General features: G+C 33.6%; 1 protein-coding gene across 1 annotated transcript; it reads right to left on the bottom strand.

Annotated features, from left to right (window-relative positions):
- Window positions 1-3,179: 3,179 nt before the first annotated feature.
- Window positions 3,180-9,736, bottom strand: LOC112749618 (protein DEFECTIVE IN EXINE FORMATION 1). Its single transcript, XM_025797919.3, has 13 exons — window positions 9,327-9,736; window positions 9,088-9,198; window positions 8,811-8,893; window positions 7,543-7,660; window positions 7,311-7,471; window positions 6,406-7,088; window positions 6,224-6,294; window positions 5,721-5,977; window positions 5,378-5,559; window positions 4,421-4,704; window positions 4,209-4,326; window positions 3,947-4,129; window positions 3,180-3,849 (listed from the first exon to the last, which is right to left on the bottom strand). Exons 1-13 carry the CDS (start codon window positions 9,470-9,472, stop codon window positions 3,535-3,537), a joined length of 2,712 nt encoding a protein of 903 aa, XP_025653704.1. The 5' UTR covers window positions 9,473-9,736; the 3' UTR covers window positions 3,180-3,534.
- Window positions 9,737-11,245: the final 1,509 nt, after the last annotated feature.

Raw genomic sequence — 11,245 nt, 5'->3', positions numbered from 1 at the left:
CTATTCTAATCTTCATTATTTGAAATTATTCATGGTGCTCCAATAAACTTGGAAGAGTTAGCTAGCTCATTATAAGCACAAAATTTTCCCAACATAGTTTTTTTTCCTCCCATAAAAAATATGAATATATATTAAAAATAAATTAAATCACATATATATTTATACATAAAAATATTGATAGATAATTTTAGTAATTGATTTTAGGATACAAATAACATTTTTGTATTCTTTATATTGGTTTTTGACGGAGATATATCTTATCAAATAATTAGGTCATATGTAGTGCATTATGCGTGGTCCTTAATTTTGGCATGTGAAGAAATTTATCATGGGTGGTATAAAATCCTAATCTTCCCATGAACCAGACACGAGTTCGCACCTATCAACATCATATCCTTGATGAGAGGTACATAATTCTACAAGAATTTGAGAGAAGGAATCCCAATAGGGTGTGATTGGAATTGTCAAGAACTAGATTTGATTTTATTTGTTACTTAGCTATCTCAAAATTAGATAAAAACAATTATAATCGATTATATTTAGAAATTCAACTGTGGTTGAATCGCTGTGTTAGACAATGGCCTAATAGTAGTAGCGGATTGTTTAATTGATTATACTACAGAGTCAATATTTTTAGTCTAAAAAAATAAAAAGTTAGTTAGTGTTAATTCAAATTTAAGGCAAAATTAATGAAAAAATATTGATCACTTAATTTTTTTTATTTAATATAACTAAAAAACAATAGATAAGAATATATAAAATTATAAATTCAAATGATCAATTAAAATCTCAATAAACCAACTATAAAAATTTGCAAATCGATTCAGTTCTTATTTTCTATGATTTATTCTAAAACAAAATATTTATTTAGAATTTAATTTCCAAATGCACCCATAGAAATTGTAAAAATTTTGTTTTATATGTTTACTATACTTCCCAATGAGAACGATTGAATTTTAATTGTGCACAAAGGTAATAAATGATTAAGAAAAATAAATCAAAATAATATAGATATAGTTTATAAAATAATTATTCTCGTAATATAATTTATATTTTTATTGTTTTATTATTCTCTTTTCTCGTTAATAGTAAGTGTATGATTATAAAAGAAATTAATATATCTGAATTTTTTAATATAAAATTATCTATTAAAAAATAATATTTTTAAATTGAGCAATTATCTTCGGTAGAAAGTAATAGTAGGGCAAGACAAAAGGGCAAAGGCGCAAATAAGAGAACTTGATGGAGACATCTAGTGATCTAGGGATACATGTATATAGTATAGGGATTTCCTACTATATATAGATATAGTATAGCTATTAATTTAAAGGGTAATGTTACACTAATAAGTTTTTTATTAATTAAGTTTAATTAAGTTAATTTTATATTAAAAAAATTATTTTTTTTTATTTATTCACTTAAATTTTATTGTTCAATTTAACTGAATTTTTTTTTGGTGACTCAATTTAACTGAATTTGCTTTATGAAAGAAATTGTACTGTAATATTTTTTTAATTTAAAATTAATAATAGCAACATTGTTTGTCCACTCCAAAGTTCATACCGTGAAAAGGGCAGTTAGATTTTCTTTTCTACAAAATAATAATAATAATAATAATAAAAGACAAAGGGTTAAGAGATAAGAATGAGATAGGCGGTGAACCTAAATTTTTAATTTTGTATTCAAATTGCATGAATGAATTGGAAAGAAGAAAAGATGGTCTTTTCTTGTTCTTTCCGCCACTTTTTCTTTTCATTGAGAAAGTGCAGAGGCTGATGAACAAACTACTTACATGAAAGAGTGTTTCCACATGAAAGAATATAAGCTATACCATGTAGATTAAGGAAGGAAGCTAGATTAATCTAGAAGCAACCTCTAACATTGGAGAACTAATTCATCAAACTGTATTTTATATCGTGTAATTAAACTGTGCTAATTATATAGTGTAGCTGAGTAGGGGATTTACAACACCACCACATTATTCTTAAAGCAGCTTTATGATAAGGGAAAAATTTGAATTAATCGAATTTTTAAGATGGTACAAGTAGAACAAAAAAAAAGGTTATGCTTCAAGCCAATTAATATTCTCAATTAATAATATATTTCGATTTGGTAAAAATAAGTTATCACATAAATTTTTTTTGGTTGTCCACGATATTCTAATCCGACAAGTTAAGAATTAATTCGTTGCGGATCTGAGCTCAATTGAAAGGTCTGCTGCTAGCCTCAACCTTTACTTAAGCGGATGAGTGAGCTGACCATTCGACTAACCTAAATTGGTTAGTTATTATATAATTATTGTTTAAATTTAGTTTGGATAGATTAATAGTGTAATTTTTGATACTGTTGTCTAATCCTGTAATAACACATAAATTAATAGTCAATTTTCTCTCATTATGTGAAAGGTAATTCAAATTCTAAAACCTAGTTTGTGTATAGTTAGTGCATACTAATTATTTTAATTTTTTTCCCCTGGAAGTAAACAAAATAGTAAAAGACTGAACTTCATTGACAAGAAAAGGCTTTCATCAATTTTTATTCTTGTTGGTCGACCTTTATTGGTATGATCTCTTTAACCTTTTACTAAAATTTATAAAATGTGATCCATGTCTTAATAAAAAGGTGGGAGAAGAGAAAAGGGTAAGTTGTGATCTTAGAATGCAATGAGAGATTGACTAAATCATTCAACTTAAAGGTAAACATCATAAGGGATCCACCCATGCATGTTAAATTGAAATGTACGATATACATGATAGATGGAGGATTAGTGTGATGTTGTGTCAAAACCCTCACTAGTCTAACTCAGAAATTTAAAGGGGAACTAAGATTTATATTTTTCGGGTAAGATTCAAAATCAGAAATTATCTTGATTAAACTGCTAGTGTTTTCTTTTCTCTTGGGTACGATCACAAATTATCTCAAAGAATTGTGGAAAAGTAATTTAATTTTCAAAATATTTGTGATATGAATTACACCGCAAAAGACTAGACTAGGTTTTTGGCTTTTGCTTTTGTACATGAGAGACTAGAAAAGAAAAATCCAAAGTCCAATTTGATCCATGTGATTTGTGAAAACTAAGATTTAATCTGACTCACTTTACAATGTGAGTGAATTTCCGATGGGGACCAGATAAAACGTTTTTTCTTGGTTGATTTTTGGGGTAAAAAGGAATGTACATATAAATGGAAAAACATCGAGAAAATATGTATTGATTATAAATATCTATTCCGTTAAAAGGAAGCTCAAAAACTTACCAGGGGAGTCTTTTCAGTATTAGATTACACTACAATATTAAGGGCAAAATCCCATTATCTCATACGTTTGTATTCTTTAACTATCTCTTAACCAGACCTAAATTTAATTTTGCTGAACGAGTACTTCCGCATCAATGATCTGCTTTAAGCCTTTAACTAGTTCTTGACTGAATACCACTTTAGCACCAAGGCATATACCATGAAAATATCACTCTCAATATGGCACAGAAGTCATTCACGGTTGGGAAACCTCCTGAATCCTGATACAAGGTAATTATCACTAATCAATATTCCTTGAAAATGATGGCAATGGCACTGAGCCTTGTGGGCGAAGGATGACGAGAACCCCAAACATCCCAAGCATAGGGAAGACAAGAAGCCACTTCAACAGTTTATAGTAGTGCATATGGAATGTCAGCGAGAAATCATCAGAGAAATATATTCCATTCCTGTCAACCATCTCAACCAATACCATTCCTGTGGTCCTTACTGCCACAGTTGGAAGCTTAATCCGATATTTACCGGGTTGAGCATATATCTGGTTCTGCTTTATCATTCGCTCACCTTGGTAATTACCGGGAACTAGTAATGATACCTGATCAATTTACACAATATGAAAGCAAGAGATGAAATGAGTGCTTGCCAGAGAAACAGTAATCTAAAGGAATAGAATAATATGGTTGAGAACTTACAGTGACATTGTAGGGTCCTTGATGCCCAGATGGGTATCTGTAATTATCTACAATCTCAATTTCCACCCAAAAGTTCTTGCCTTCTTCATCGCGAAATGCTCTAGAAGGATGAGTAACATAGATACCTTCACGACCATACCGAGTTGCAACATTATTTCTTCCTTGATGAGGCAACCTCCAAGCCTGAAATATGGTATAAAGCAAATGAGTAACAAAAACAAAAGTGTCAAGGATCAAATCTGAAAATTCAACTATATCCTGCCTTGAGAGGATGATGAGGCGATGGAGTTGAGAAGCAAAAGACATTGCCGTTCATTGTTGTAACAATTAAATCAAGGTCATCCCCACCATCTACATTGTCTGCCAAGACCATGCTATATCTGCAACAGTAGATTAGTCATATTGGACTATTGGCTAACTTCAGGAAAATATGATAGAAAGGAAATCCATGACACGTGTTGAAGAATCTCTTACGAGGTTTCACCAATATCAACAACATCAGCACAGCCAGTAGGCCCATCAATGAGGTACAAATAACCATCAAATGATGTAGTAACAATAGTCAATCCCTTCTTTTTCTCCTTGGGTTTACTTAAATCAATTAGAAGAACTTGATTCATCACTCTCCCATGTGTTTGATATGGATACCTCCCAATAGATCCCCCATCCTTGCCATCAAGAACATGAATCTTCCCAGATAGTGTTGCCACAACAAGCTCAGTATGGCCATCCCCATCGACATCACCTATAGTTGGGCCCTTAAGAAAATAAAATCAAGTGAAATTGTGAGTTCAAATTTGAGGGGAATGCATTGCATAACTTGTACCTACAATTAGTTTAGTATTTTTACATTAACTATAGGAAACCGATTCCCCGACTAAACTTGAAGGACTAAGACAACCAATGGTATTTTAACAGTCCTGCTTTGTTCTCCTGTTGTTTCTAGTCTTTTAAAGTAACCCAACATCCAATAGCACTATCTAAATATAAAATTTGCTACAAAGAAATTCAACCAAATATTTTGGAACTAGATTACAATTTTAAGGCCTGTTTGGTCTGTATTTTCATTATCTTTTCTATTTTCATTGTTTACTGTTTTCGGGATTATGTGAAGAAAATATGATTGAATTGTTTTCACTTTTCTTTGCCCACAAATCTTGAAAACAAAAAATGTTAAAAATGAAAATGTAAACCAAACAATCCTTACCTTTTCTAGTATTCCTTAAATATTGTAAAAACTGAAAATGCAGTCTACATTCTTTTATAGGTATCCCATCAACTCAGAATTCAAAAATCCTATGCTGATATTGCTTTCCCCATAGCTAACACTTCTTTATTAATATCACACAGTGCACATAATCATGATATATTCACTAACGTGCTGAGGAGGGTTGAGAATTTGATATTGATTGACATACTAAGTCAAGTTACCTGTGGAATAAGACTCTTCAGATGTTTTTCCCATATCAAACTACCTTTTGGAGTCCATACAGCGACATTTCCATGTATATCAGCAGTAACTAGCTCAATTTTCCCATCATCATTAATGTCAGCTGCAACAACAGCCCCTTGAATCTCGGCCATTTCAAGAGGGAACTTCTCTCTAATCTTACCTATTTGAGAGAGAGAGAGATTAAGGGGAAAAAAACTATTAGAATTGATCTGGACAAGATATAAACATATGAAATAAAAATCACTCAATTCCAAAGAATGTTGAACATAAATAAGAAAACTGCCACATGAATAGCAATATTTAGAATAGTCCAGAAATTACCATGATGATCCAGCACATAGAATAGTCCATAAGAAGTCCCAACAAGAATGTCCAGATTTCCATCACCATCTAAATCTACAACAGTTGGAGAAGAATATATGTATGCTCGGAAGTTTGAAGTATCAGTACTAAGATCGAGTTCTGCAGTCCACTTAACTTGTTTTGTATCCAGATTAAAAACAACAATACCACCAGCAACATATTTCCCAATGTCAATATCACCCAGTTCTTTCAAGTGCTCCTGGTTGTCATAATACCTGTCAGCTTAAAAGGTGGCAAATTACTGACAGACTAGTAAATTAGCAGCCCCTTCCAGGTGCAAATTTTATTTAAGCAAGAAAGCTTATAGAGCAATTATCTCATTCTAAGTTAAACTCTAATACTTCCTAAATAATAAAGAATTGTGATGTGTGTACTTGAAAGTTGGAAGACGACAAAAAATATAGCCAGAAACCAATTTGTGTAATTGAATTCTAGACACATGATAGTAAAGACAGACTCACTCATGATCAAAGAAATAAGAAACAGCAACAATCATTTCCGATACACCATCATTGTCAATATCAGCAATGACCTGGCAAAGACAATAGAATGAATAAATTGAAGAGCCATTATATAGTAGGTACTTTCGCAGATGAAGAATTAATAAATTTCATATTATACACAAGGCAAACCAGGAACTCACAGGAGTGCACAAGATATGTGAGTCAACATTCACATAATCCTCTAATTTCTCATGATTAACTTCAGTCCATTCTTCGTCACCCCACATTGACTCATCAACATAATCATCATAATCATAGTTATATTCATCAGCCAGTTCATCGCTGTTGCGAAATAGCTCAAAAGATGAATCAGCATCTGCTTCCAGGCCTTCATCATTCTCGACAGTTGCAGCATGGTTACCCTCATTACCCTCTTTGGATTCAGAGCCACCTAGCTCTTCTCCTTTGGAATTAACCTCCAGCAGGCGTCTCTTTGTGCTAGTTTGGTTATCTGTTTTAGCAGCTTCCACTGACCCAGCACCCACGGAGGAATTATCAGCATTTCCTGGCATCTTAATACCAGCATTCACAGAGGAATTATCAGCATTTCCTGGCATCTGAATACCAGCATTCGCAGAGGAATTATCAGCATTTGATGGCATCTGAATACCAGCATTCACAGACGAATTATCAGCATTTGCCGGCATCTGAACACCAGCATTCCCAGAGGAATTACCAGCTGTTTTTGGCATCTTATTATTCTCTTCTACTTGAGCTCCATTTGTTTGCTTTACAGGCTCTGGATTAGACACACTGGGTGTTTCATGGTGGTTTTCCGTTGATGTGGCAGCTGAAGAGTTGACTTTGTGCTTCCCATTAGTTTCTACAAGCAAAATCATTATCCACAGACCACAGATAAATTATATCCCAAATTCTATTTAAAATTTCACTATCACATAGAGGGCAACAGTATACAAAATGGTAGAATCATCTGCTCAAAGCTACTCATTAGAAAAGAAAAATCAAGAGCTGTAACCCATATGCAACAATTATCAAAGTAGTGAAAATGGGAAAAAAATAAAAATAAAAAATAAATAAAACTTACGAGCCATAGAATTAAATATAGTGGCTTCTTCAACAAGTTGATCATCATGAACATCTGGATGAGATCGATCAACTGGGTCAGCATTCAAACCCACATACCAATTTTTCGCCACTTTCCTGCGTGGGACCACCAGCTTATCTGACATCATATAGCCAGAAACCCTACAATATATAGCTTATTAAAATCTTTTTAAAATTCACAAATAAGAGAAGTTTAGGGGAAAAAAAGCCACCTGAAAAACAGCACTTCACCATTGTAGGTTGCCAAAGCTATTTCTCTCACCCCATCTTTGTCAATGTCATATAGTAGAGGACTAGAATGCACAGTTGATTGGTGGAAAGCAGGCCAGCCTACAAAGGAATTGAGAAGACTAGTTCAGACCAAAAATTTCACATCTACCATAATAGGTGTGACCTTAAGCATTTGTGATTGGTTCGACTAGTCTGAAATGCACATTTGCATCAGTCCTCTTTACCACCAACTACCAAGAGCAATTCTGCCAATGTGGCTATGTTATGCTATTTTTTTTTCCCTCGAAGCCTTACATAGCCTTTTGAAGCTGGGTGAGAGGGGAGGCTGTGTTACACAGCCAATATAAAACTAATTACAAACCTCCATGACAAGAATCGACAATACAACTTTACTAATGGCATGTCAATACCAGAATGTAGCACGGTCTATTTAGAGGAGTCTCTTTCTAATATGCCAAGGGGCTGGAAAGCTTTGATCTTTTGCTGTATTGCTTGTTTATCCCATTACTTATTGTCATGAGGAAATCTTATACTCTAATCTCTGTCTCATCTTAATAAGTTCTCATTTTTATCAGACAGAAAAAAACCCTATGCATATAAATATAATATGTAGCATGGTGTGTAGCTGGAATTGTTAAAATGGGTAAACCACTATGTGTGCTCCCAGAAGTGACACAAAATAGGGTAAGGACCACCAATGTTGCCATAAGCTAGACTCACTCAAAAGTCAAAACATCTCCTTCTGAGTCCTTCTCTTTGATCATACTTATAGACACTTATAGATATTGATCTAACTCTATATTCCTATGGCAAAACAAAGACTAACTTGGACTCTTTAAAAACAATGCTCTTCCATATAAGGAGGCTAAATCCGTGTTAACATCGAGCCTACCTCCAACATTATCAAATAGAAGCAAACTTAATTTACCTAAGAGAAAACTAATATGAATATCATCATTTGTATCATATCACTAATAAATCTTCCAAGCTCAAGCATATCATTCACCCCATCTTCATAAAAAATTAGCCCTTCTACTCAAGGGTAGCTTAATACCTAAAGTTAGAATGCCAAGTTTCATTCTGAGTAAGCTTCCCCACCATATATGTTCCTCCTCCTTCAAATCAAACATCGTGTCTCTATTTATACCTCCTTCTCTACATTGTAATTGAATTTAAAAGATAAAAATTCACAAGTCACTAACTGATGCTAAGCTTATCATGACAAAGAAAACAGCCAAGAATAATTTACCTGGCATTTTGTCACCATCTGAACCTTCCAGAACTTCAAGGTAGTGTACAAAGGATGGAACCACAATCTCAAGCTTCCCATCGCTGCCCATAAAAATACGAGAAAGAAAAAAGCACATCGTCATACAAGTAAAAGTCCCAACAAGAAGCTAAGTAAGAACACAGCTACAGAACACAACAAAATCTAGACATTTTGTGAATCAAACCTGTCCACACACACTAGAATTCACTGACCAAATACCAAAAAAGAGTAGCAATTTTCCGAACAACAAATTTACCTGTTAATATCAGAAATCAATGGGGTCGCATATATACTAGAACTAACTTCCGTTTGCCATCTCAGCTCCAAATTCTTAGGGCATTTCGAATTCACCAACGCATCCTCATCTCTATTCCAAGGGAAAAAAAGAGTCAAATTAAAAGGGACAAAATTGTGAAATCAAAGTCTAATTCATGAATCATGGAAATGAAGAAGCAATGAGTCAATCAGAGAGCAAAAATTGGGGGCAAATCGTACATTTCGGGGTATCCGAGAGCGTCTTCGGAGGCTTCGCGCTCCCGAAAGGCATTCTTCTCAGAATCCTCAGAGAGGACGAAAGTGAAGAACGTGCAGAGAACGATGCAGAGCAGCACAAAAGGCTTCTTCGGCAATGAGGGGTTCATATGATCTATTCTGGTATCGGCTCCAGCAGATTATTCTCGACTGAAAACGAAATGAAACGAAACCAATCCAATTGAAAATCTGAAATGAAATGATAAACCCTAACTAGCTCATGAGTGGGAGATGTAGCAGCAGGGTGGAAGAAGATTAGAAGAGAGTGCGAAGAGTTGAGGTTGAGAGTTAGTGTTTACACATTTTCAATGGGTGTCTTTTATGTGTTGGTGTCTTTCAGCAGGTGTCTTTTTTATTTTTGGTTAAATTATGCTGATTATCTCTATATTTTTAAATTGATTTTTATATTTTAAAAGTTTGTAATTAGTTTTTAAAGAGAATTAAAATTTATAATTTAATCTTTGTTGTTCAAAAATGTTTAATTTAATAGAATATTCTCAGCATATACTAAAATATTCTGTTAAAATAAAAAATATGTTGAGAATATTTTATTAAATCAAATATTTTTTTAACGACGAGAACTAAATTATAAATTTTAATTCTTTTAGGGACCTAATTATAAGTTCTTAAAGTGTAGAGACTAATTTATAATTTTACCAAAAATATAGAGACTAACTGTATAATTTAACTTTTATTTTTTTAATCTTAATATACATTAAAAATAAGTTATTTGTATAAAATATATGATACAATTTTATTAGTTTGTTAGATAACTAATAAAGGATACAACTAACTAACAAATTTTGTTTTTAACTTTTTTTTTAGAAAAATTATGAATAAGCAAATAAAAGTCAAGAGTAGTTTTTAAAACAGAGAGGAGAGAGCAATGAGGGGTGAGTGGGACCTAGAAAAAAAAAACACGATGAGGAAACCAACAATGCCGGTGAAAGTAATAAGGAAAAAAATATGGGGATGGGGCATTAGGGATTAAGGATGATTTGAAAGGGATTAGAGTACCGTTTAGGGACAAGGTAGTGGGAGGTTTTAACCTAAAACTTTTGGTGGTGGATGACGCAAGAGGACAGGGTGATTCAGATCCTCCTCGTATGAGTTTCACCGATGAAGGGTGCACGGACATTATCAAAATCTTATGATGCCTCCATTGTTATTAAGGTCATGCGAAGGCACGTTAGCTACACTGCGATGATACACAGGATGTCGTGCTCGTGGTGGATATGAGATCAAAGACATCAGGTATGGCTATTTTTTAGTGAAGAGCAATTCGCTCGAGGACAGTGAGAAGATTTTGTGGGGGGAGGGGTCTTGGAAGTTAGGAGACCATTATCTGGCTATTAAGCCATGGACGACATCTTCCACCTTTATAAGGAGGCATTTAGTTCGACTTTAGTATGAGTACGTATCTCCAAGTTAAACATATGGTATTATCATGAGAAAACTATGAAGAGAATTGCATTGGTGATAGAAATTCCTATGAAGATCAATTTGGCAATAAAGAAAGCGAAACGTGAAAAGTTTGCACGTATCTGTGTGCCAATTGACTTGGGTCGTTTGGTAGTATCAGAGATGATTACTAATAATCATAAATATCAGGTTGAATATGAGAATCTGAATCTCTTATGTGATTGTTGTAAGTGCTTCGGACATGATCGTATATCTTGTCCGAAAGTTACAAGTGGATCATAGATCTCAAATAAAGGTCAGGATTCTCAATCGGCGGTGGTGATTCAGGCCAGGAAAGAGAAAATAGAAAAAAAGTATTTGAAAATCAAAATGAGAAAGAGAAAATCTCAGAAGTAGATTTGAAAAATCAATTTGTTTTTGGAAAGGAAGAAAATATGGAAGTGGGTAGTGTTGGAAAGATG

Source organism: Arachis hypogaea, chromosome 2, assembly GCF_003086295.3.
Source record: "Arachis hypogaea cultivar Tifrunner chromosome 2, arahy.Tifrunner.gnm2.J5K5, whole genome shotgun sequence".
In the NCBI taxonomy this organism is placed as follows: Eukaryota; Viridiplantae; Streptophyta; class Magnoliopsida; order Fabales; family Fabaceae; genus Arachis; species Arachis hypogaea.
The sequence above is the reverse complement of the archived record's forward strand: the minus strand, read 5'-3'. Positions and strand labels throughout refer to the sequence as shown.

Coding starts and splice junctions, on each gene's coding strand:
- LOC112749618 (XM_025797919.3), bottom strand. CDS start 9,472: ATGAACCCCTCATTGCCGAAGAAGCCTTTTGTGCTGCTCTGCATCGTT. Junction 9,199..9,326: donor GCTCTCGGATACCCCGAAAT/GTACGATTTGCC, acceptor CCCTTGGAATAG/AGATGAGGATGCGTTGGTGA. Junction 5,978..6,223: donor TCTTATTTCTTTGATCATGA/GTGAGTCTGTCT, acceptor TTAAGCTGACAG/GTATTATGACAACCAGGAGC.